The 23,248-nt window shown below is 40.4% G+C and overlaps 2 protein-coding genes across 2 annotated transcripts in view; one reads left to right on the forward strand and one right to left on the reverse strand.

Annotated features, from left to right (window-relative positions):
* The window catches only part of LOC5577287, a 570,169-nt gene that overhangs the window by 475,464 nt on the left and 71,457 nt on the right, over positions 1-23,248 (reverse strand). The window lies entirely within an intron of this gene.
* Positions 7,924-9,983, forward strand: LOC5575606 (UDP-glucuronosyltransferase 1-9). Its single transcript, XM_001662042.2, has 6 exons — positions 7,924-8,144; positions 8,217-8,304; positions 8,418-8,610; positions 8,675-9,077; positions 9,136-9,581; positions 9,640-9,983. The coding sequence occupies exons 1-6, from the start codon at positions 7,986-7,988 to the stop codon at positions 9,974-9,976; spliced, it is 1,626 nt and encodes a 541-aa protein (XP_001662092.2). The 5' UTR covers positions 7,924-7,985; the 3' UTR covers positions 9,977-9,983.

Consider the following 23,248-nt stretch of genomic DNA (forward strand, 5'->3'; position numbering starts at 1 on the left):
TAATAAATTGCTTACATTATTAAGGGGAGCCACAAGTAGTTTTGAAAAAGGGGCGGACAAAACCGGATCATCTATGTATTTAAGTTTAGCAAAGTAGTTCTTTAGTTCAAAGGCTACAAATTGCTTGTATAGTTAGTTCAGCATACTTCCACTACTTAGGAGGCATTTAACAATTTCAAACTAATATATCTTACGATGCAGATTAGATAGAATACCAGGATTTACAGTTCAGTTGTTCTTTAAGCCAAGCGTAGTGCTCTGAATGTTTGATTTGATCAACATAATGCCACTTGAAAACGCTAGTGAACATTTAATAGTTGAAACTTGTATATTTCAAATTTGAGTTGAGTGGACATGGAAAACCAAAAACGGTCCATTTAAATTATGTGAGAATCAAATGTGTCAGGAGGTTCAATAAGTGTTTATTGTTTTCGCATTCGTATATTGTGTGGCAGGTACGATGATACTATATGACCAGGAAAGTCAAGGAAATTTTCATTACGGAAAGCTCAAGGACCGACCGGGAATCGAATCCACACACCTTCAGCATGGTTTTGCTTTGTAGCCACGGACTTTTATCACTCGGCTAAGGAAGGCCCCTCGACTTCTCGAAGTTCCAGTTTTTTTTTACTTAAATCTGAAGGGCAGAGCAAAATTTTTGAGTAAAATAATCCAAAACATCTTTTCTGAAAATTCTTCGTAACACCCCTTTGAAATTCCAGTTCAACCAACACGTCTAACCTTGAAATCAATTTCGTTTGAAATTCCCTAGTCTCCAGGGAACGCACCAATATTGTTTCTGTCTGATGCAACATGAAAGGCCAGTAAAAATCGATATCTCTGGGCAATGGAGCTGTAGGCATGGCAAATGTAGACGCATCGTCAATTGCAACCCCTTTATCCGAAAGCTGATGATTGAAACTGTTTCCATAGTAACCTTTCCCATCTGTCTGGTCGAGTGTTAATGGACGAATCTTTACTTACTTAGGGTGATTGTACCATTAGTGGAGCACCTAAAAGAATCATACCACATAAAAATTAGGTGATAAATCATCTATGAATACGAAACATGTCAACAGGAGCCGAGCCTTCCTTAGCCGTGTGGTTAGAGTCCGCGGCTACAAAGCAAAACCATGCTGAAGATGTCTGGGTTCGATTTCCGGTCGGTCCAGAACCTTTTCGTGATGAAAATTTCCTTGACTTCCCTGGACATAGAGTATCATCTTTCCTGCCACACAATATACGAATGCAAAAATAGCAACATTTTTTTTTTGCTTTACAGCTCTCAATTAATAACTGTGGAAGTGCTCGTTGAACACTGAGCTGAAAAACAGGCTCTGTCCCAGTGAAGCCGTAATGCCAAGAAGAAGAATGTCAACACAGTTGTAGAGTGGTGCAACTATTGGAGCAACGTCCACTAAGGGAGCGTTTACCCTATATTTTGGTGGAACCTGCCTACGTTCTATCAACTCATCTCGTGTGGCTGTAAGAGCACGAAATAACTTCATCAATAAGAACATGAGGGTGGATAATTTCGACTTAGGCGAGGGAAATTGGTGCAAAGCCCGATGCCATAAGCAGAAGGCCGGATTAGTATTGGCTCGAATTATGGTGCAATGCAGATACAAATTACGAGGGGATTCAAAAGTCACCCCCTATAACAAGAGATGGACAGTTATGTTACTCTGATTTGAGAGTATTTTCAATGTTGCAAGTGTGTTGGCAATCAAATAACAAAATTCACGTATGCATGTTAGAGATTAAATAGTAGAACAATTTAAAAACGAATGAGTCGAACAACCTGTGAATGCATGAGTCTGATAACACTTGTTCTTGAATGCAAGGCTAGTGCTTTTAAAATTGGTTACTCTTAAAACATCATGACAAAACATAACCAAACAACACCGGAAGCTGTTTCCGGAACTCAGTAAAGAGCACACAGTCATACTCGCACTTAAATCTGTCCCCTTTTTTTCGAAACCAGATTTAAACACCATTGATGACAAACCCCAAACGGTGCCTTAGCTTGACAGGGAGCCCCATTTGAAGCGGCATGCTATCTTCGATATAACGTCGAGTCCTCTCAACAGGGAAACGTATCCCATTTCCGACACTTTCAAGTTCTCTTCGTCGTGTCGTTATGTCTAAGGGGCGAATTTCGAGCGAGCGATTACTGTGCTAATCATTCAGGTGCCGAAGTGGTGCTCAACCCTACTAGGAATGTACTTCACAGCTCGACGGGGTTGTCTGAAGCAGTTTATTTTTCTCGTCCGGATTTTGTCCTCACAAACGAAAAGGGCAGCTGCAACGATGGCCTCCAGTTGTTTTGGATTGCGTACTTTTTTTACTTTCGCTTGAATGGTCCTTTCCTTGGCAATATTGTTGCAGTGGGTGTGGTCCAGCATCAAAGGGTGACAGCTTGTTTGGCTTTTGAACAAGCAATGACCAGTAGGAAGCAATTGGAATACGCTTTAACGGATTTGATATTGTTTGTACTGTACAAATAGCAGATGCTTGCTTCATCTCTGGAAGGGTTCAGGTGTTTATTGAGAGCTTCGTCGAGCAATTGCCTCAGGGTTATAATTTTTCGATTTAAGAAAAATCAACAACTGTTTCAATCTTTAATTTAATGGTCTACGATTGAAGCTTACTGGGTTTAGTTGAAAATGTCTAAAATTATGAGGAGTAGCGAATATATTCCAAATAGAAAAGATTTCAAAGTTTTCAGTTCAAAGGTAATTGAAATGTGCAATTGCTCTATAACATATCTACGTGTTTCACTTATACGAGCACGATTTCAACAACTGAGACAATCATAATTTTCGAATCTTTATGATTATGTCAGGGATCTAAAAATATCATAAGGAATTTACTTGTACTCTAGTGTTGTAAGTGTGTACAAATTCATTCTGAAATAAATTCCAAGGCTTCTAAAAACGACAAAGCAGTATTTTCCAGTGTTTCTTTTTTACTACCCAGTTATTTTTTTTCAATCCTTGTTAAGACCCGAGCCTTCAATTTTTCGTTGGACCCGATGGCAAAAGCTAGCGGTGGTCTGGGAGGGAGACACCGATACTACACACTAAATATGCAACAAACTTCAAGATAATTCTAGCTCGCCAACGACAATCAAGGCTGGCTTGGTTAAAATCCCCAGTTTCGTTTTGATGTGTGCCTTCGGTCTATATCCGGACCAACATTGAAAAAGGGCCACATTTCTCTATGCATTTAATTTCACTTATTATAGAAAACGAGTAAAAATATGCAAGTTTCACAACTGTTTTTTTAATTTATATCAAAAATGCTTTTGCGACATTACATTTGGGTGTGTAGAAACCAAATCTTATCTGCTTTTTTGTCACCTTCAACAAAATGCAAAAATATGCTTTAAGTAATTACGCGCTTTTATCATGTTAGTCCATTGTTTTAGTAGGCGGCTCACACTGACAGTTCGTGACAGCAGAATCTCGGCTCACCTTGACGCACATAAATTTCGTATTGGTTTCTCCCTCCCAGGCGCTGGTAATCCTTCTTGGACACCGTCTTGGAAAAAAACCTCTTAGGTGGTCTCGTCTTCTTTCGTTTATTCACTAAACATGGTTGCAACTACAAACATAAGGAAGGGTGAATCACTGAATTCACAACTTCCTTCCAAAAAGGTGGGATTTAAAACTGTCACTAAACGTGGCAAGAATGGAAGAAAGGACGTTTCTTCGGAATTCGCGCTTTTTTCCAAGGAAGAAATGGATGATGTTGATAGTTGCATCGAAATGAGCGACCATTTCGATGCTCTAGACAAATTTTCCGAACACCAAATCGAAGCAGCCTCTGGCCCAGGCTTTTTGATTTAAGTAACGAAGCAAAGAGTGACGCCTATCGTGGCTATTTGTACCGAATTCGGGGGTTTGGGCAGGAGACCTTCAACTCCATTAGGGGAATCAAGGTCTCCTTCCAAATCGCAAAGAAAGGAGACTGTCGCGTATTGCCGGAAACTCTTAAAGATCGCGAACTTCTTCTCTAACATCTTGAAGAGAAGAAGCACAATTTTATTTACGTATGACAACAAAACTGAACATTTGTTCAAAGTCGTATTGAAAAGTCTCTCAAGTGACTATACGTCACCTTCTTCTTCTTCTTTTTGGCACAGAGTCACTGGGACAGAGCCTGCTTCTCAGCTTAGTGCTCAATGAGCACTTCCACAGTTATTAACTGAGAGCTTTCTTTGCCAATGTTCCCATTTCGCATTCGTATATCGTGTGGCAAGTACTATGATACTCTATGTCCAGGGAAGTCAAGGAAATTTCCATTACGAAAAGATCCTGGACCGACCGGGAATTGAACCCGGACACCTTCAGCATGGCTTGGTTTGTTGCCGCGGACTTTAACTCGGCTAAGGAAGGTCCCTATAAGTCACCTGAAGAAATCATAAATTGAATAAATGAATTACTTGCAATTTTTTCCAGTTTAAGTAACCATTATGTAAAAGTGAGCCCAATCTATCATTCTTCGGAAAGCGTTTTCTCATGAATATTATTTAGTTCACTTTAACAAAAAAGATTTAAACAATATTAAAGCTTTATAAAAAGCAAGACTTGTGTTCGATGTCCGTGTGACATGGAAACAATTCCGGAAACCTGGAGGACATTTTCAGAACCCCACTCAGTGCCGTCTGTACCAAAAGGTCATGGTACAAAACATTGGCTCATGGATGCCAAATGCATGAATTTCGGAGAATCTTCTCATGCTAAGAACATCTGTCATGTTAAGGAAGATACCGAAAAGTTTGTATGCGCAAATTGCGGGGGCAACCATAAGCCTAACTTTTGGGCTTGCTCTTCGCGTAAGCGAATCGTCAAGGCTGAATCAAATGATTGATGCAATATCCAAAACCACCAGTATGACGTTTCTCTAATGGATCCGAATATTTTTGACGTTGGATAACTTTCTTCGGCAACATATGGAGGCACCTGATACCTTGATACCTTGATGGCTACAGCGTAGCGTCACGTCATTGCCAGGCGTATTGTAGAGCTCCATCTTCATTGGTCTTGGGCAAAACTTCCCCAGTTGCCCCGAACGTTTAGGGTCGCCAGGTCCTCTTCCACTGCGTCCAGCCAGCGTGTTCGTGGTCTTCCCCGAAGCCACCGAGCTCTTCCTGGTTCCTTGCTGAATATTATTTTTGCGCTTCTTTCTTCCGACATTCGCACTAAGTGACCAGCCCACTGAAGTCTGCCGTATTTTACACGCTTGATAATATTCGCATCTTTGTACACTTGATACAACTCGTGATTCACGCGTCTGCGTCACACACCATTTTCGAGTTTCCCACCGAGTATTGTCCGCAGCACTTTACGCTCAAAAACACCGAGAGCTTTCCGGTCTGACTCTTTCAACGTCCACGCTTCGTGCCCTAGAGAGCCACCGGAAGAATCAATGTTTTATACAGGGCGAATTTTGTCTCCGTTTGCAAGCTGCGGGACATAAGCTGGTTACGTAGTCCGTAAAAGGCCCTATTCGCAGCCGCAACACGTCTTTTCACTTCGTGAGAAACGTCGTTGTCACATGTCACAAGTGTTCCAAGGTAAACAAATTCTTCAACATCTTCAAACACATCCCCATCAAACACTACCTCAGCACCTACACCACCATGCCTGACTCTATATCTACCTGCACATGTACTTCGTTTTGGTAGAATTAATGGTCAGGCCTATCCTCGCTGTCTCCCTCTTCAGAGGCTCGAAGGCCTCTTCCACTGATCTGCGATCGATTCCAATTAGCCAAGTGCGTCTCCCTGCTTCAATCCGTCTAACGTCGCGAACGAGGTTGACACGTCGTCTGCGTTCCGAACACTTGATTTCGAACCATCCAGCGTAGCACGTATCAGCGTAATTAGTTTCGCCGGAAAACCATGTGCAGACATTATCTGCCACAGCTCATTTCTTTTCACTAAGTCATACGCCGCCTTAAAATCAATAAACAGAAGGTGAGTCTGCAAGTTATACTCCCGGAATTTGTCTAGGATCATTTGCAAGCTAAACATCTGGTCCGTTGTCGAACGTCCCTCATAAAAACCAGCTTGGTATTCGCCGACAAACGTCCTCGAACGGTCTCCGTCTGTTAAATAGAATGTGCGATAGAATTTTGTACGCCGAATTCAGCAGGGTAATTCCTCCGTAATTGGCACACTCCAGTCTGTGCCCTTTCTTGTTGATAGGGCGGATGAGGCCATCCAACCAGTTGGTGGGCAATTCTTCGTTCTCCCATACCTTCAGAAGTACTTGGTGGATCGACTGGTAAAGCTGCTCACTTCCGTACTTGAGAAACTCGACCGGGATCTCGTCCTTCCCAACAGCCTTACAGTTCTTCAGCTCGCTGATAACCTTTTTAACCTCTTCTATGGTCGGTGGGTCCACAGCTTGATCGTCATCATCTATGTTCATCCTGTTCCTCGCTACATTTCCATTTTTACCGTTCAACAATTGCTGAAAGTGCTCTTTCCACCTGGCAGACACCGCCATTTTGTCGGTCAGCAAATTCCCTCCTCGATCATTGCGCATGGCGGGCACTGGTACGATATTGTTCCGCGCACCATTGACCGTTGCATAGAATCTTCGCATATCATTCGGGTTCATGCTTTTTCGAGCGTCAGCTACCACACTTTCTTCGTGCTGCCTTTTGTTTCTGCGGTGGATTCACTTTTCTTCGGCTCTTGCTGCCCTGTACCGCCCTCTGTTCTGTCGGATACCGGCCACAAGCATACGGCTTCTGGCGGTATCCTTCATGTCTGTCACACTCTAGCACTCTTCATCGAAACAGTCGTTTCGAAGATTACCACGTTCAAATTAAATTCTCGCTGTCAGTTTATGTGAAAGTGCCGAAAAACTTCGATCTGGACTCAATTCAATTTGACGAATACTCTTCGACATATCTCTCAATTAAAAAAACTTAATTTACCTTTCCAAAAACCTTTCTACTATTGGCTTTATAGCCAATTGGTAACCCATGCTGACTTTGATTTTGATCATGTCCCTGTTACCATTCAAACTTCCCATGAAGCGATTCTCAATCTTATTGATGACACTTTCAATTATTCAAGCTGACTAGAATACTTATGAAACATACGTCGATAGTAATGTTGATGTCAACATTTCTTCGCAAATGTAATATGGTATATGTACAATAATCTCGAATTTTAAACAAATTGTATTGTGGATGCTAGGAGTTTTTCAATATCAAAATGTGTAATTAATGTCTAATCTGTTTTTAAGATCGAAGATAAATAACTCTTGACAGGGAGCCGGATTCTATTCTTGGCACTTTTGATTCACTTCAGCAGTGGGGTTTTTTGAAAGCTACAGAGCTCATATTTGGCCACTATATGCGTTGCATTCAAGTGCTTCTTACGGTAATGTTTCCGAAAATTTGGCCGAGAAAAACCCCCGACAATTCGACATTATTTCTTAAAAGCTGCAGAGGTCGATTCTGGCGTTGGTGATTGTAAATAAAATATTACTGATAAAAACAAAAAAAAAAGTACAAAAACATATTAGGCAGTTTGAAAGCACGCACAATTTTAATTTAGGTCTCATTAGTCCAACTTAAAATCCATTTATTCGAGATTTCGGAAACGTTTTTAACAAGTTTATTTGATTGATGTGGAAGGATTGAGAGCTATTATTCGGACCATTCCAATGATAGAATTTTGAAACAACCGCAAACTACCGCAAATTTAAATTGCATTCAAATACAATCGAACAGTTTTAAATAAATGTCGCGCTGTATACCCGATATCAAAATCGAACGTGGTCGATCGGTATTCGCTCTCCAGCAGTCGCGTTACTTTATCGGTGCAATGAACGGTGGGTTATCAGTGATGTGGGACCTCTTATCACCTGCTTTTACGGTAATGGGAAACGTCAAGCTCCAAATCGGGTCTTAGTCTCAGTGTTTTATTTGGAGGGGAAAGTTTTCAAACAAGACCAAAAATGGGATTTCAAGTTATTGGCGTGTTCCTATTTTTGATTTTATCTTTTAGTGCTCAGATCCATGGGTCAAAGATTTTGGCAGTGTTCCCCAGTACCAGCAAGACGAATTATATCCTCGGGCAGGTATTATTTGAACAGCTTGCGTCCAGAGGCCACGAGGTAAACGCTTGAAATGGAAAAGTCACGTTTATTTTCATGCAGTTTGAATCGTCTTCCCACTTTCACCAATAGATAACAGTGATAAGCCCGTTCGAAATCGAGTATGACAGTGAGAACATTAAGCAAATAAAACTGACCGGAATGTTTGCTCATCTAGAAGGTACGTGTATGACCGAGTGAAGCGGGTAACTGCTTATCAGGATTTGTTGTGGTTTTTCGAACGTAATGCTTTTATTGACCGCCGACTGTTTACGCGTTCGCTACTTACTACAGATTACGGCATGAATACAAACATCTTCACCAAATGGGACAAATCGAGCTTCTATGGGAACAACAATCTGATCTATGGGACGGCTGCCATGGCGGACTACACTTTGGGTCATCCCAAGGTTCAGGAGTTGCTAAAATCGGATGCGTCTTTTGATCTGCTGCTGCTTGATCAGGTGCTTTGCGACAGTTTGCTGGGGTATGGTTTTAAATAGATACTGTATTCTCAAATATCAAAATGTTGAACTTCTTCCTTTCCATAGATTAGCAAATCACTATGACGTTCCAGCAATAATATTCAGCTCAACAGCCACCAACAAGTTTTCAAACGAAATGGTGGCCAATCCTCACAATCCCGCTTACAACCCCATCAGCTCTTTAGGATACTCGGACAGAATGTCTTTCGATCAACGTTTATGGAATACTTTAGTTTCCATCTCGGAACAGTTCAACTACAAGTACCTGTATCTTCCGTCACAAGAGGCAGTCTATCAGCGACACTTTGCCAAGAAAAATCTACCGCCACTTTTGGACGTCATCCACAACGTTAGCGTGGTTCTGGTGAATTCAAATCCCATGATCAACTATCCACGACCAGTTGTGCCCAGCATGATCGAAGTCGGAGGGATGCACTTGAAGAAGTTCGACAAAACTGGGTTGTCTCAAGTAAATTCGATGCTAGCTAGTTTTTGTTCGTTTCCCAACTATTGAACTGTTATTTCAGGACGTCATTAACTGGGTTGAGGCAGCCAAAGGAGGAGTCATCTACTTCAGCATGGGTGGTAATGCCAAGTCAATCGATCTGCCAGCAAACGTACGAAAAGCCTTCACCGGTGCCTTCGGACAGCTATCTGGAACGCTCATCATTTGGAAGTGGGAAAATGCTACGCTGGAGAATCAAAGCTCGAATGTGATCATAGGGCCATGGATGCCCCAGCAGGAATTGTTGGCTCACCCGAATGTGAGACTTCACATTACCCACGGTGGATTGTTGGGAATGATTGAATCGGTCCAGTATGGGAAACCGATTCTTGGACTGCCGCTTGCTGGGGAACAGGAAGTTTTAGTGGACAAAGCAGTTGCCGGAGGCTACGGACTTAAGCTGGACTACCAGAATATCACCCAGGAAATTGTGTTGGAGTCCATCAAACGAGTTTTGAATGAACCATCGTAAGTCGATTCAGTAAGGTATTTGAATATATGTTCGATATTCTTTGACCAATTTCAGATTTCGTGAGAACGCTTTGAAAATGTCTCGTCAATTCAGAGAACAGCCTATGAAACCTATGGACAAGGCCATCTACTACATAGAGTACGTTCTAAACAACGACGGTGGTGTGCAGAAGCTACGCTCCGGGGCACTCAGTTTAACCTTCTGGGAGCGACATCTCGTTGATGTGGCATTATGTATTGTTACAATCGGTCTTTTGCCGATAGCTTTGTTTGCCATTTTAATTCAAATGATACTTCGAAAGAGCCATCAAAAGAAGTTAACAGCTTCTGACAGGAAACCTGAGAAAGCCAATGATGCAAAGAAGAAAGTAATAAAGAAGAAGACTAGCTAAAACTTGAGTTTCAATTGTTTTCCCTATTTATTGTTGGTGCAGCATTATCCATGTTTGATGTCAGCATTGATGAAATAATGCCATGGTTGAAATCCATTGAGTCTTCTACAGCCATGGTGAAACTTGCAATTATGCAATCCACGAAACCTTCTTCGGGAAGCCCTCGGACCCTCTTTTTGTTCCAAAACTTCGAAAAAAAATGTCCTGTAGAGCATGCTGAATCAGTCTGCATAAAGAAGATTTCCGTAAGTAAATCGGTAACCTTCAGACTGATGAACTTGAGCCTAAGCTTGATTGGGTAAACATAAATAAAAATTGTTAATAATTTTACACGCCCGTGGTTGCTACACCCTCAGTGTAGAAGTGCTGGTGATCTTCTATTTGTAGGCAACAATGGGGAGGGGAGGGATTAGTGATGCATTTGAAACTAGCCCACAATGGTTTATGGAAAAAAGGTCGAAAAACAAAAGGTCGAAAGACAAAAGGTCGAAAGGACAAAAGGTCGAAAATGATTCGCTTGATGGGAAATTTTTCGACCTTCTGTCCTTTCGACCTTTTGTCTTTCGACCTTTTGTCATAGATTCGCCCACAATATACCAGATATACCCCTGCAAATACACCAGTTCACGCGGCAAAATGCAGGGGTGGTAATTTTATGGCAGATGAGCTTGTTTTTTGGTTAGCAGACTGCCTATGTATCAGGAGTATTGTTCGTCTCTGGTTCATTCAAATGCTATGAACAAATAGAATAAGAGTTGAAAACAGAAGCAAGTAAAAGATAAACCTACAAAGTAGGAGCAGAGGGACGAGTCTGACCTTCTTCTTACGTTTGTTTGGCTTAGCTTAGACTGACTACACATATCAATGGTTGCTATTCCGTGATTGACCGAAGTCAGTGAAAATGCACATAGAATCAACTAGAAGTTCGGCTGGGATTGGCCATAATCTTCTTCAGTGTGCATAATTCAGTTTATACATGGTCAATAACGGCGCCGGCCACGTCCTTGCAGTCAGGTGGGATTGGGGGAAGGAATGTTAGTGTGTAACCTTTGCTATTTGGAGACCGTGTTTGCCTCTGCATCTCCACAAAGGTTACTGGGAGGGATGTTTGTTAATGGGGAAGATCGTTGGGTCACAGGATTCACTTTGATAAACGATTAGACCATGATAAATAACTATTTGCGAGATATAAACATGCTTTTATGTAAATATAATATTTTCATTTGACATGAACAATTTAAATGTAGAGGAATATTATGCCGACACTTGATGTGACGAACCATTCAAAGTTTGTTGAACAAATACCTAAATGTAATATTCCTACAGCAGTCAGGACGAAAGAATGTGTTATTATATCTTACTAATTTGAAAAGAAACAAACACTCTCATTCTTATGCCGACACTTACAGTGGCGAACCATCCATAGTTTGTTGAAAAATCATATTTACGTCCCACCGTTGTAACGATTAACCCTCTAATACCCAACCCCGCCTTTAGACGGGGTACACTTTGGAATTTTGTGTATTTTTTCGTAGCTCGGAAATCAAAATGATTTTATTTTTGGCTTATACCTTGACTCATAACACGCATATAAGAAAAGTTTTTTATGACTTTTGAAGCTTTTTTGTATTTTTAGAAATTGTTTGAAAAATTGCATTCTTATATAACCTACAAATGCCTGGGCTTCATTTAACGTGTAATATAAAAAATCGTACCTTTTATATTTTTCTACGATTAACCTATCACAAACGAAGAGCCTGGTGGTATTAAAATCATTTCAAACCTATTTTTCCGTTAATTACACGGAAAATAAAATACGCTCCGAAAAAAAATTAAAAATTTAATATTTTTCAAAATACCGTAACAATTAAATTTTTTATTATTGCCAAAAATCAACAACTAGAAAAGGCTTCAAGAAAAAATGAAAAAAGCTAGGGATGTTCAAAAATAAAAATTATAAAAATCAAAAACCAAATTTTAAAAATTTGCGGATTAAAATAAATAAATGCCCAAAACGTGTTTAGAACGATTTTAGATAACGAAAAATAATACTTAAGTCGAAAATAAAAATTTGGGTATTAGAGGGTTAAATGTGCAGTCTTACATATTTCATAGATTAGAAATAGTAGCATGAAATGAAAGAAATGACGGATCAATTGGTGAGCTCCAATTGATCCGTCATTCTTGACTGAGCAGCAACAATCCACTTTCAGCTTCACTCGTTTGCTCGGCTATATAAAAGCGGCAAAGTATGAGTGATTTGACAAAGCAGTCAATCCTTGGCGTATTCCATTTAATTTCCAAAGTTTTTAATTACAGATATTCTCAATCGTTCTTCTCAAGAGCCAGAACTTTTGGAAGTCATGTACAAACCACGTCATATTTTACAGGGCATAATACAATGAATAACCTTGATTGACATTGACGTTGATCGTGTTTCTACTGATGTAGTGTTTTGTTTTGTTGCATCGTGGGTGTTTTCGTGCGTAGTAAACGTCCTTCCCGCGCCACTGCTCCAACCTCTTGCACCTGGGTCTGCTAACGGCAAAATGCGAATATCCTATAGCCCCACCTTTGAAAAAAAGTCTGCTTACTCATTGCCTGGAATGAGGTATTGAGAAGGGACACATGCTAAGATGACAATGTATGAGTGATTTCACAAAGCAGTCAATCTTTAACGTTTTCCATTTAAAAAGTACGCTGAGTGCTTTACCGTCTTCATTGCTCGTACACCGTCAAGAAAACTTAGACTGTCGTTAAAAATAAATAAGTTCTCAAGTGACGGCCAACCAATGTACTGTAAGGTATAAGCTGCTGTCTCAGCAACATATACAGGAAATGGCTTTCCAAGCATGTATAACGCGCCATGAAGATGGTTGTAAATCGAAGATCACTGGCTTAATCTGTTTTTGACTCTTCAATGAAAAACTACCTAACTAAACAAGCCGAATTTACGGTGGGATCCGAAGCATAGGACCGACTTCAGCATCTACTTGAAGAACATCGATTCGAAATATCCTCCACCGATGGAGATTTCTTCGACGGAGTAGGATAGATCTACTGTCAGAGACCATTCCTAGTAGTCCGTAGCGAGTTTCCAGCTTATTAATTATCAACTATTCGTCACATGCCTTGTTTTGGTTGTTTTGTTTCCACAATATAGATATCTCCGGTGATCATTCCTGGGTTATTTTGTTAGCCACAATGAGCCAGATTAGTCATTTAGTCCTAATTGAACTAGAAGAGCCACAGGTATTGAAAATCATGAAGAATGAGCCGTCGGATGCCTAGTTTTGGTGCTAAACCTTAGTGGTCCCATATTACGGGTTTCCCGGTGCTCTAAAAGAACCAGAATAACCATCCATTTATCCTTTTGTCAATATATATCCAAACATTAAAAATCGTTAAAAATTAGACACAATTCATTTGGTTTTGTGGCCTAAAACCGAGTAATTTCATCGAATTGTCCAGATTTGCCACCTTCCGGAACTACAGGAACCGATTCTGCATGGACCATACTGGACCGAAAATCCATCAACAGAAGAGTACCGATGTGAATTACATATACAAAACTGCGATGGAAACTTACTTTTCGGATGTTCCGGGTTACCGGAACCGGGTATGAATGATTAAATGGTTTGAGAATCTTTATTTACAGTCCACGTGAATACCTATTCAACAATATGAGGACTTGTTGAGAATACTTGTTTGGTTACGAAACTACAGGTTGTTAAAGTAAAGGTCTCCAAAGGGACTTTTATTCAGATGTAGCAGGTTCCCAGTGTCAACATAGACCAAATCCGGATCTCCGGAAGGGTTACTGAAACTAGACATGTGTGCCTCCCATTTAAGCCCAACAGAACTAAATTCCGTCAACACACTGATTTTTGCAAGCTGTTCGAATTCTCGGGTCTTAAACGACACAATTTGTACCTTTTTTATGGAAGTTTCTCTGGGGGTCATTCCAAACTTTTGTTTCCACAAATATAAAATTTTCCACAAAAAAGTAATTGTCAGAAAGTCTCAAATTGCTACGTTATTTCAATCAACTTCTACATTGATATGAAATTTGAAATGGGCCGAAAAAGACACAAGGTCCTTACTGCTTCTTTTCTTCTTCTTGGCATAACGTCCTCACTGGGGCAGAGTCTGCTTTTCAGCTTAGTGTTTTTATGAGAAATTCTACAGTTATTAACTGAGAGCTTTCTTTGTCAATGTTACCATTTTCGCATTTGTATATTGTGTGGCAGGTACGATGATACTCTATGCCCAGGGAAGTCAAGGAAATTTTCATTACGAAAACATCCTAGACCGACCGGGAAGGGAATCAAACCCTGACACCTTCAGCATGGCTTTGCTTCGTAGCCGCGGATTCTAATCACTCGGCTAAGGAAAGACCTTGCCCAAGGTCCTTATCAAGGTTGAATTTCATGTAAACATCAATAAAAACAGGGATCTATACAACTTTGATTATCTGTAACTTAAAATTGTGACGTTCTGGAAAATTTTCGAGAACGACATCAGATACAGCAACCCCAAATCTACTCGAGACACATAATTTGATCCTTGAGACACGCAAAAACGTTATTTATGTTACGCATGTAAAACTTACCATTTGATCCAAATGTTTGAAGATATCGATTCCAATGCCTGAGGTACCGAAACATTTTCACACTGTGTCAGCCCAAAGTGCAACGCAACGCAGGGAGAAGTAGATAGCGTGATTAAACTGGCGCAATTACTGCACCTCATAATTACAATTTCGCCCGAAGCCCGCTATTCTGTGCGTCACTATCCAGTAACGCCACAAAAGCAGAAAAGGAAATGCCAACTTCCAAAACTGTCCATCCGTCGTCACCAATTATTCATGGTTGCAACTGAACTGAAATCATCACTGCCAGTAGTTGTTGGGCGTTCCTGTTTGTGTTCGGTTGCGAAATCAGCGTTAATAGACGTGTAAAATCATGCACCAACGGCACGCGTGTTCTCTCCTTGCGCCTTTGGCTGATGGCTTGCCGGACTGACTTAAACGTTCGGCGTTTCCAGCAATGAATTCGTTTACGTTTTTATTTCCTCCTGGCGGTGTTCCATTCATTGTGTGGCACACGTCTCTCTCGGTTTAGCAAACGAGCAATTTTTACGTAGGAACTCCACACCGGCCGGAGAGCAACAAAAGGTAGCAGAGAACCATAAACGGAACGGGACCTCTGCCCGGGACCGGAACAAAGGCGCGTAAAACTATGTATCTACACTGAAACCTCCATTTACGCAATGAGAAGCGGTAAGTTTTAGTTGGTTAGTTTCTTCGGCAAAGTTGTTCACTTTCGAAAGTTACACAAACTTGCAGAAAACACTAGCCACTGACAGCTGACCGTATTTAAATTAAATCGAAAAATCTCTCGGTTACTTACTTTTTTATTTGAACAACCCTCTAAAACTCATCTGAAAATGTTTGAAATTCAATGATCTTAGTATACACAAAACTTCAGGTTATTTTCGGTTCGTCATCCAAATTTCAGCCAATTCGGCCTACCAGAAGCTGAGATACAAATCTCCAAACTTGGGCATTTTGTATGGGAAAACAGCATTTGGTTACTAACTTTTGTCACCGACTGTATGTGAATAAAATTGATATCATGTTAAAATCACTCAAGTCAATACATGGAGGGGGAGAGGGTGAAAACCTTAGCACCTCCCCCGCTTATCAGAAGAAATTTTTTGCATGTAGAAAACGAATGCATATCAAATTGCATGAATGTATGACTAATTAACCGACTTTCGTATTTATGACTGCCCTCCTATGTAGCTGGAACCACTGTGCGAAGGCTTGAATGACCGTTTCTTTGATTTTGAATAGTTTTCAGATTTTCCGCCAAAATTTCGTGAGTGCTCTTTACAGAATTTAACATTACGATTCTAATGGCACATTGATTTGAAATTTTGGTCGATACAATGTTGAGGAAATTATTCATGGTTTTTCAGTGCGTTGTTGAAAAATGTCTCAACTCTAAGTAAAAAATTTAGTTAGCTTAAACTGACTACACATATCAATGGTTGCTATTCCGTGATTGACCGAAGTCATTGAAGATGCACAAACGATCAATTAGAAGTTTGGCTGAGATTGGCTATAAACTTCTTCAGTGTAAATAATTCAGTGCCTCTTTCTATACAGGGTCAATAACGGTGCCTGCCACGTCCTTGCAGTCAGGTGGGATTGGGGGAAGGAATATTAGTGTATAGCCTTTGCTATTTGGAGACCGTGTTTGCCTCTGCATCCTCACAAAGGTTACTGGGATGAATGTTTGTTAATTATTTGATTAGACCATGATTAACAATTATTTGAAAGATATAATTATGCGTTTAAATATAATATGTTTAATTGATTTGGAAAATTTCCCTGTAGAAGAAAATATAATCGACACTTGAAGTGACGAACCATTCAAAGTTTGTTGCACAAATAGCTACAAGCACCGTTCTTAAAGCTGTCAAGACGAAATCAATAATTTACTCATACCTACCTTGATACCTTGATGGCTACAGCGTAGCGTCACGCCATTGCCAGGCGTATTGTAGAGCTCCATCTTCGTCGGTCTTGGGCGAAACTTCTCCAGTTGCCCCGAACGTTCAGGGTTGCCAGGTCCTCTTCCACTGCGTACAGCCAGCGTATTCGTGATCTTCCCCGAAGCCGCCGACCTCTACCTAGTTCTCTGCTGAATATTATTTTCGCAATTCTTTCCTCCGACATTCGCACTAAGTGACCAGCCCACTGTAGTCTACCGTATTTTACTCGATTGATAATATTCGCATCTTTGTACACTTGATACAACTCGTGATTCATGCGTCTGCGCCACACACCATTTTCAAGTTTCGCACCGAGTATTGTCCGCAGCACTTTACGCTCGAAAACACCGAGAGCTTTCCGGTCTAACTCGTTCAAAGTCCACGCCTCGTGCCCAAGAGAGCCACCGGAAGAATCAATGTTTTATACAGGGCGAATTTTGTTTCCATTTGCAGGCTGCGGGACCTAAGCTGGTTACGTAGTCCGTAAAAGGCCCTATTCGCAGCCGCAACACGTCTCTTCACTTCGCGAGAAACGTCGTTGTCACATGTCACAAGGGTTCCAAGATAAACAAATTCTTCAACAACTTCAAACACATCCCCATCAAACACTACCTCAGCACCTACACCACCATGCCTGACTCTATCTCTACCTGCAACCATGTATTTCGTTTTGGTAGAATTAATAGTCAGGCCTATCCTCGCTGTCTCCCTCTTCAGAGGCACGAAGGCCTATTCCACTGACCTGCGATCAATTCCAATTAGGTCCTCGTCGGCGATCCGAACACTTGATTTCGAACCATCCAGCGTAGCACGTATCAGCCTAATTATTTTCGCCGGAAACCCATTTTCAGACATTATCTGCCAAAGCTCATTTCTTTTCACTGAGTCGTACGCCACGCCGCCTTGAAATCAATAAACAGATGGTGAGTCTGCAAGTTATACTCCCGGAATTTGTCTAGGATCATTCGCAAGCTAATCATCTGTTCCGTTGTCGAACGGCCCTCACAAAAACCAGCTTGGTATTCGCCGACGAAGGACTCCTCGAGCAGTCGCAGTCTGTTAAACAGGATGCGCGACAGAATTTTGTACGCCGAATTCAGCAGGGTAATTCCTCTGTAATTGGCACACTCCAGTCTGTGCCCTTTCTTGTGGATAGCGCGGATAAGGCCATCCAACCAGCCGGCGGGCAATTCTTCGTCTTCTCATACCTTCAGAAGTACTCGGTTGATCGATTGGTAAAGCTGCTCGCTTCCGTGCTTGAGAAGCTCAACCGGGATCTCGTCATTCCCAGCAGCCTCACAATTCTTCAGCTCGCTGATAGCCTTTTTAACCTCTTCTATGGTCGGTGGGTCCACAGCTTGATCGTCGTCTATGTTCATCCTGTTCCTCGCTTCATTTCCATTTTTACCGTTCAACAATTGCTGAAAGTGCTCCTTCCAGCTGGCAGCCACCGCCGTTTTATCGGTCAGCAAATTCCCTTCTTGATCATTGCACATGGCGGGCACTGGCACGGTATTGTTCCGCGCACCAATGACCGTTGCATAGAATCTCAGCATATCATTCCGGTTCATGCTTTCTTGAGCGTCATCTACCACACTTTCTTCGTGCTGCCTTTTCTTTCTGCGGTGGATTCGCTTTTTTTCGGCTCTCGCTGCCCTGTACCGCCCTCTGTTCTGTCGGGTACTGGCCACAAGCATACGGCTTCTGGCGACATTCTTCATTTCTGTCACTCTCTGGCACTCTTCATCGAACCAGTCGTTTCGTCTTCGACGTTGACCAGTGCCGATCATTATTGTATCATTCCAAACATTACATTCATTTCTTATATCTAGGTGTTCTGTGGTATTTGACAACACTATCATCCTAATTTGGTAAAACAAATTTAAGATTTTATTAACAACATATTACATTTCATTTGCCGTAGCAGTTCAGTTTTTTTACAGGTGAGTTGATTTCACCTGCTTATAAGAGAAAAAAAAACGTTTTTAATATACTTAACCTAACTTAACCTAAACATATAACGCATTAATCGTGGCAATAGTAGATTGTAACGATTTTTGCCGGAAATTATTAATGATTGTATTTGACATTTGTTCCAATGTTTCAACATTGGATATTCTATGTAACTCATTGGTACTATACCAGGGAGGAAGCTTCAGAATCATTTTCAAAATTTTATTTTGAATTCTCTGCAGAGCTTTCTTCCTGGTATTACAACAGCTAGTCCATATTGGTACAGCATACAACATGGCTGGCCTGAAAATTTGTTTGAATATCAACAGCTTGTTCTTAAGACAAAGTTTTGATTTTCTATTAATAAGGGGATAGAGACATTTTACATATATATTACATTTGGCTTGAATGCCCTCAATGTGATTTTTGAAAGTTAAATTCTTATCTAGTATGAGCCCTAGATACTTAACTTCATCTGACCAATTTATTGCAACCCCTCTCATCGTGACAACATGTCTACTTGAAGGTTTCAAATAAAGAGCTTTTGGTTTATGTGGGAATATTATTAGTTGAGTTTTGGAAGCATTAGGAGAAATCTTCCATTTTTGTAAGTATGAAGAAAAAATATCCAAACATTTTTGCAATCGACTACAGATGACACGCAGGCTTCGTCCTTTGGCGGAGAGGCCTGTGTCATCCGCAAACAAAGATTTTTGACATCCCTGAGGTAGCTCAGGTAAGTCAGATGTGAAAATATTGTATAATATTGGTCCCAAAATGCTGCCTTGAGGAACACCAGCTCTTACAGGAAGTCTTTCAGATCTGGAGTTCTGATAATTAACCTGAAGTGTACGATTTGACAGATAACTTTGAATTATTCTAACAATGTAGGTTGGAAAATTAAAGTTTTTTAATTTTACAATCAAACCTTCATGCCAAACACTGTCGAATGCTTTTTCTATGTCTAGAAGAGCAAGACCAGTAGAATAGCCTTCAGATTTGTTGGAACGGATCAAATTTGTTACACGTAAAAGTTGATGAGTGGTCGAATGTCCATGGCGGAATCCGAACTGTTCATTGGCAAAAATTGAATTTTCGTTGATGTGGGCCATCATTCTGTTCAAAATAACCTTTTCAAAAAGTTTACTGATGGAGGAAAGTAAACTGATTGGACGATAGCTAGAAGCTTCTGCAGGATTTTTGTCTGGTTTTAAAATTGGAACAACCTTAGCATTTTTCCATTTGTCAGGAAAATATGCTAATTGAAAACATTTGTTAAATATATCAACTAAAAATGATAAGCTACTTTCTGGAAGTTTCTTGATGAGGATGTAGAAAATTCCATCATCGCCAGGAGCTTTCATGTTTTTGAATTTTTTAATAATAGTTCTCACTTCTTCCAAATCAGTCTCCCAGGCATTTTCGAAAACGTTCTCTTGATTGAGAATATTTTCGAACTCCTGAGTAACTTCATTTTCAATTGGACTAGTAAGTCCTAAATTAAAATTGTGCGCACTTTCAAACTGCATAGCAAGTTTTTGAGCTTTTTCGCAATTAGTTAGTAATAATTTGTTTTCCTCTTTCAATGCCGGTATTGGCTTCTGAGGTTTTTTCAAGATTTTCGATAATTTCCAAAAGGGCTTAGAGCCAGGGTCCAATTGAGAAATTTTATTTTCAAAATTTTTGTTTCTTAATTGAGCAAAACGTTTCTTGATTTCTTTCTGCAAATCCTGCCATATAATTTTCATAGCAGGATCGCGAGTGCGTTGAAATTGCCTTCTCCTCACGTTTTTAAGACGGATCAAGAGTTTAAGATCATCGTCTATAATCACGGATTCAAATTTTACTTCACATTTTGGAATTGCAATGCTCCGGGCTTCAACAATGGAATTTGTTAAAGTTTCAAGAGCATTGTCAATATCAAGTTTAGTTTCTAAAGAAATGTTAACATCAAGATTGGAGTCAACATACGTTTTATATATATTCCAGTCGGCTCGTAAATAATTGAAAGTAGAGCTGATAGGATTGAGAATCGCTTCTTGGGATATTTGAAATGTAACAGGGACATGATCAGAATCAAAATCAGCATGAGTAATCAGTTGGCTACAAAGATGACTAGAGTCGGTTAAGACCAAATCAATCGTAGATGGATTTCTAGAAGAGGAAAAACATGTGGGGCTATCAGGGTATTGAATTGAGAAATATCCTGAAGAGCACTCATCAAATAAGATTCTGCCGTTGGAATTACTTTGAGAATTATTCCATGACCGATGTTTGGCATTAAAGTCACCAATGACAAAAAAATTTGACTTATTGCGAGTCAATTTACGCAAGTCAGTTTGGAGCAAATTAACTTGCTGTCCAGAGCATTGAAAAGGCAAATAGGCAGCTATGAAAGTATATTTACCAAACTGTGTTTCAACAGAAACACCTAAAGTTTCAAAAACTTTAGTTTCAAATGACGAAAACAGTTGATGTTTGATACGCCTATGAATGATGATTGCAACTCCCCCACATGCCCCATCAAGTCTATCATTACGATAAACAAAAAAGTTAGGATCTCTTTTGAGTTTAGATCCAGGTTTTAAATACGTTTCGGTAATAACTGCTATATGCACGTTATTAACCGTAAGAAAATTAAACAGCTCGTCCTCTTTACCGTTCAGAGAACGAGCATTCCAATTTAAAATATTTAAATTATTATTTGGATCCATTAGAAAAACGTAATCCAATAACAATTTGATTTGTAAATTTTACACCTACTTGGACTGCTTCAGTCATAGTGGTGGCTTTGAACATTGCATCAATCATAAGATTCAATTGTTCAGTTAGAAAATTAAAATCAGAGGCAGACATGTCATGTGATTTCCCATTAGAATTTCCGGTAGACGAAGAAGCGGAATTACCTGTGGCGGTAGGGTTTTTTCCATTTGATTTGAAACAAGTAGAATGGGTACCCATGGATCGAACAGGGGAGGAGTTCGAATTTCCTGCTACGATATCGGCAAAAGATTTACCGTGGGTAGATACATTCGAAACAGAAAGATTCCAACGGCTACCCGACGGATTAAAATTAGTTTGTGAATGAGCATGATTATGATCTTCCTGAGGGGTATGATTCATGATCAAGCGATCGTTAACTGAAAAATGAGCATTGTTCGATACTCTACCAGGCAAATTCCGGAAACGACCGTTATCGTAACGGATATTATCTTTCATCTGCCTGGCACGAGCCTCAATGACCTTTTTGCGTGAAGGACAATTCCAAAAATTGGACTTATGGTTAGCCCCGCAATTACAACATATGAATTTGGTGGTATCTTCCTTCACTGGACAGACGTCTTTGGCGTGAGAAGAACCTCCGCAAATCATGCATTTAGCATTCATGCGACAATTTTTTGTACCATGACCCCACTTTTGGCACCGACGGCACTGAGTGGGGTTCTGGTAATTTCCTCCAGGTTTCTGGAAATGTTCCCATGTCACACGGACATCAAACAAAAGTTTTGCTTTTTCTAAAGCTTTAATATTATTTAGTTCTTTTTTGTTAAAGTGAACTAAATAAAATTCTTGAGAAAGCCCTTTCCGAACAATGCCAGATTGGGTTCTCTTTTTCATAATGATTACTTGGACTGGGGAAAATCCAAGTAAATCATTTATTCCATTTTTGATCTCTTCAGGTGATTTATAGTCACTTGAGAGACCTTTCAAGACAACTTTGAACAAACGTTCAGTTTTGTCGTCATAAGTAAAAAATTTGTGCTTCTTCTCTTCAAGATGTCTGAGAAGAAGCTCACGATCTTTAAGAGTTTCCGGCAAAACGCGACAGTCTCCTTTCTTTGCGATTTGGAAGGAAACCTTGATTCCCCTAATGGAGTTCAAGATCTCCTGCCTAAATCCCCCAAATTCGGAACAACTGACCACGATAGGCGGCACTCTTTGCTTCCTCACTTGAATCAAAGAGCCTGGGCTAGAGGCTGCTTCGATTTGGTGTTCGGAAAATTTGTCTAGAGCATCGAACTGATTGCTCATTTCGATACAATTATTCATTTCACCCTTGGAAGAAAGTTCGCATTCCGGGGAAGCGTCCTTTCTTCCATTCTTTCCACGTGTAGTGACAGTTTTAAAACCCACTTTTTTGGAAGGAAGTAGTGAATTCAGAGATTCACCCTTCCTTTTGTTTGTTGTTGATACCATGTTTAATTAATAAACGAAAGAAGACGTGACCTTCGAAAGGTTTTTTCCCAAGACGGTGTCCAAGAAGGATTACCACCGCTAGCTTTCGCCAACGGGTCCAACGAAAAATCGAAGGCACGGGTCCAAACAAGGATCGTAAAGGGATCAATAGTAGAAAAAATAGTACTGAAAAGTACTGTTTTAGTAGCACTGAAAAGTACCGTTTTTAATTTTAGCACTGAAAAGTACTGTTTTTGTAGCACTGAAAAGTACTGTTTTATTGCTTTAGGTAGTTTTTAAGAAAACTTCCAAGAGCAGAGAGAATTCGTGTACGCACAGCACGAAGGTACGATGCGCACTGACTCCAGCAACGTTGATTCTTCCCAACTGCTCGTCTAGTTGCTGACGGTACTGCGCAGCTACCCCATCAGTCGACAAGTGTTGTATATTGAAGCGCAGCGTTCTGTTTGTTGTGAAACTTGTGACGCTGGATAACCACGCCCGAATTTTAGCTACAACGAGATAATGATCCGAATCGATATTAGGGCCTCGGAAGGTCCTGACATCCATGACATCTGAGAA

The sequence above is a fragment of the Aedes aegypti genome, chromosome 2, assembly GCF_002204515.2.
Source record: "Aedes aegypti strain LVP_AGWG chromosome 2, AaegL5.0 Primary Assembly, whole genome shotgun sequence".
Classification (NCBI taxonomy): Eukaryota; Metazoa; Arthropoda; class Insecta; order Diptera; family Culicidae; genus Aedes; species Aedes aegypti.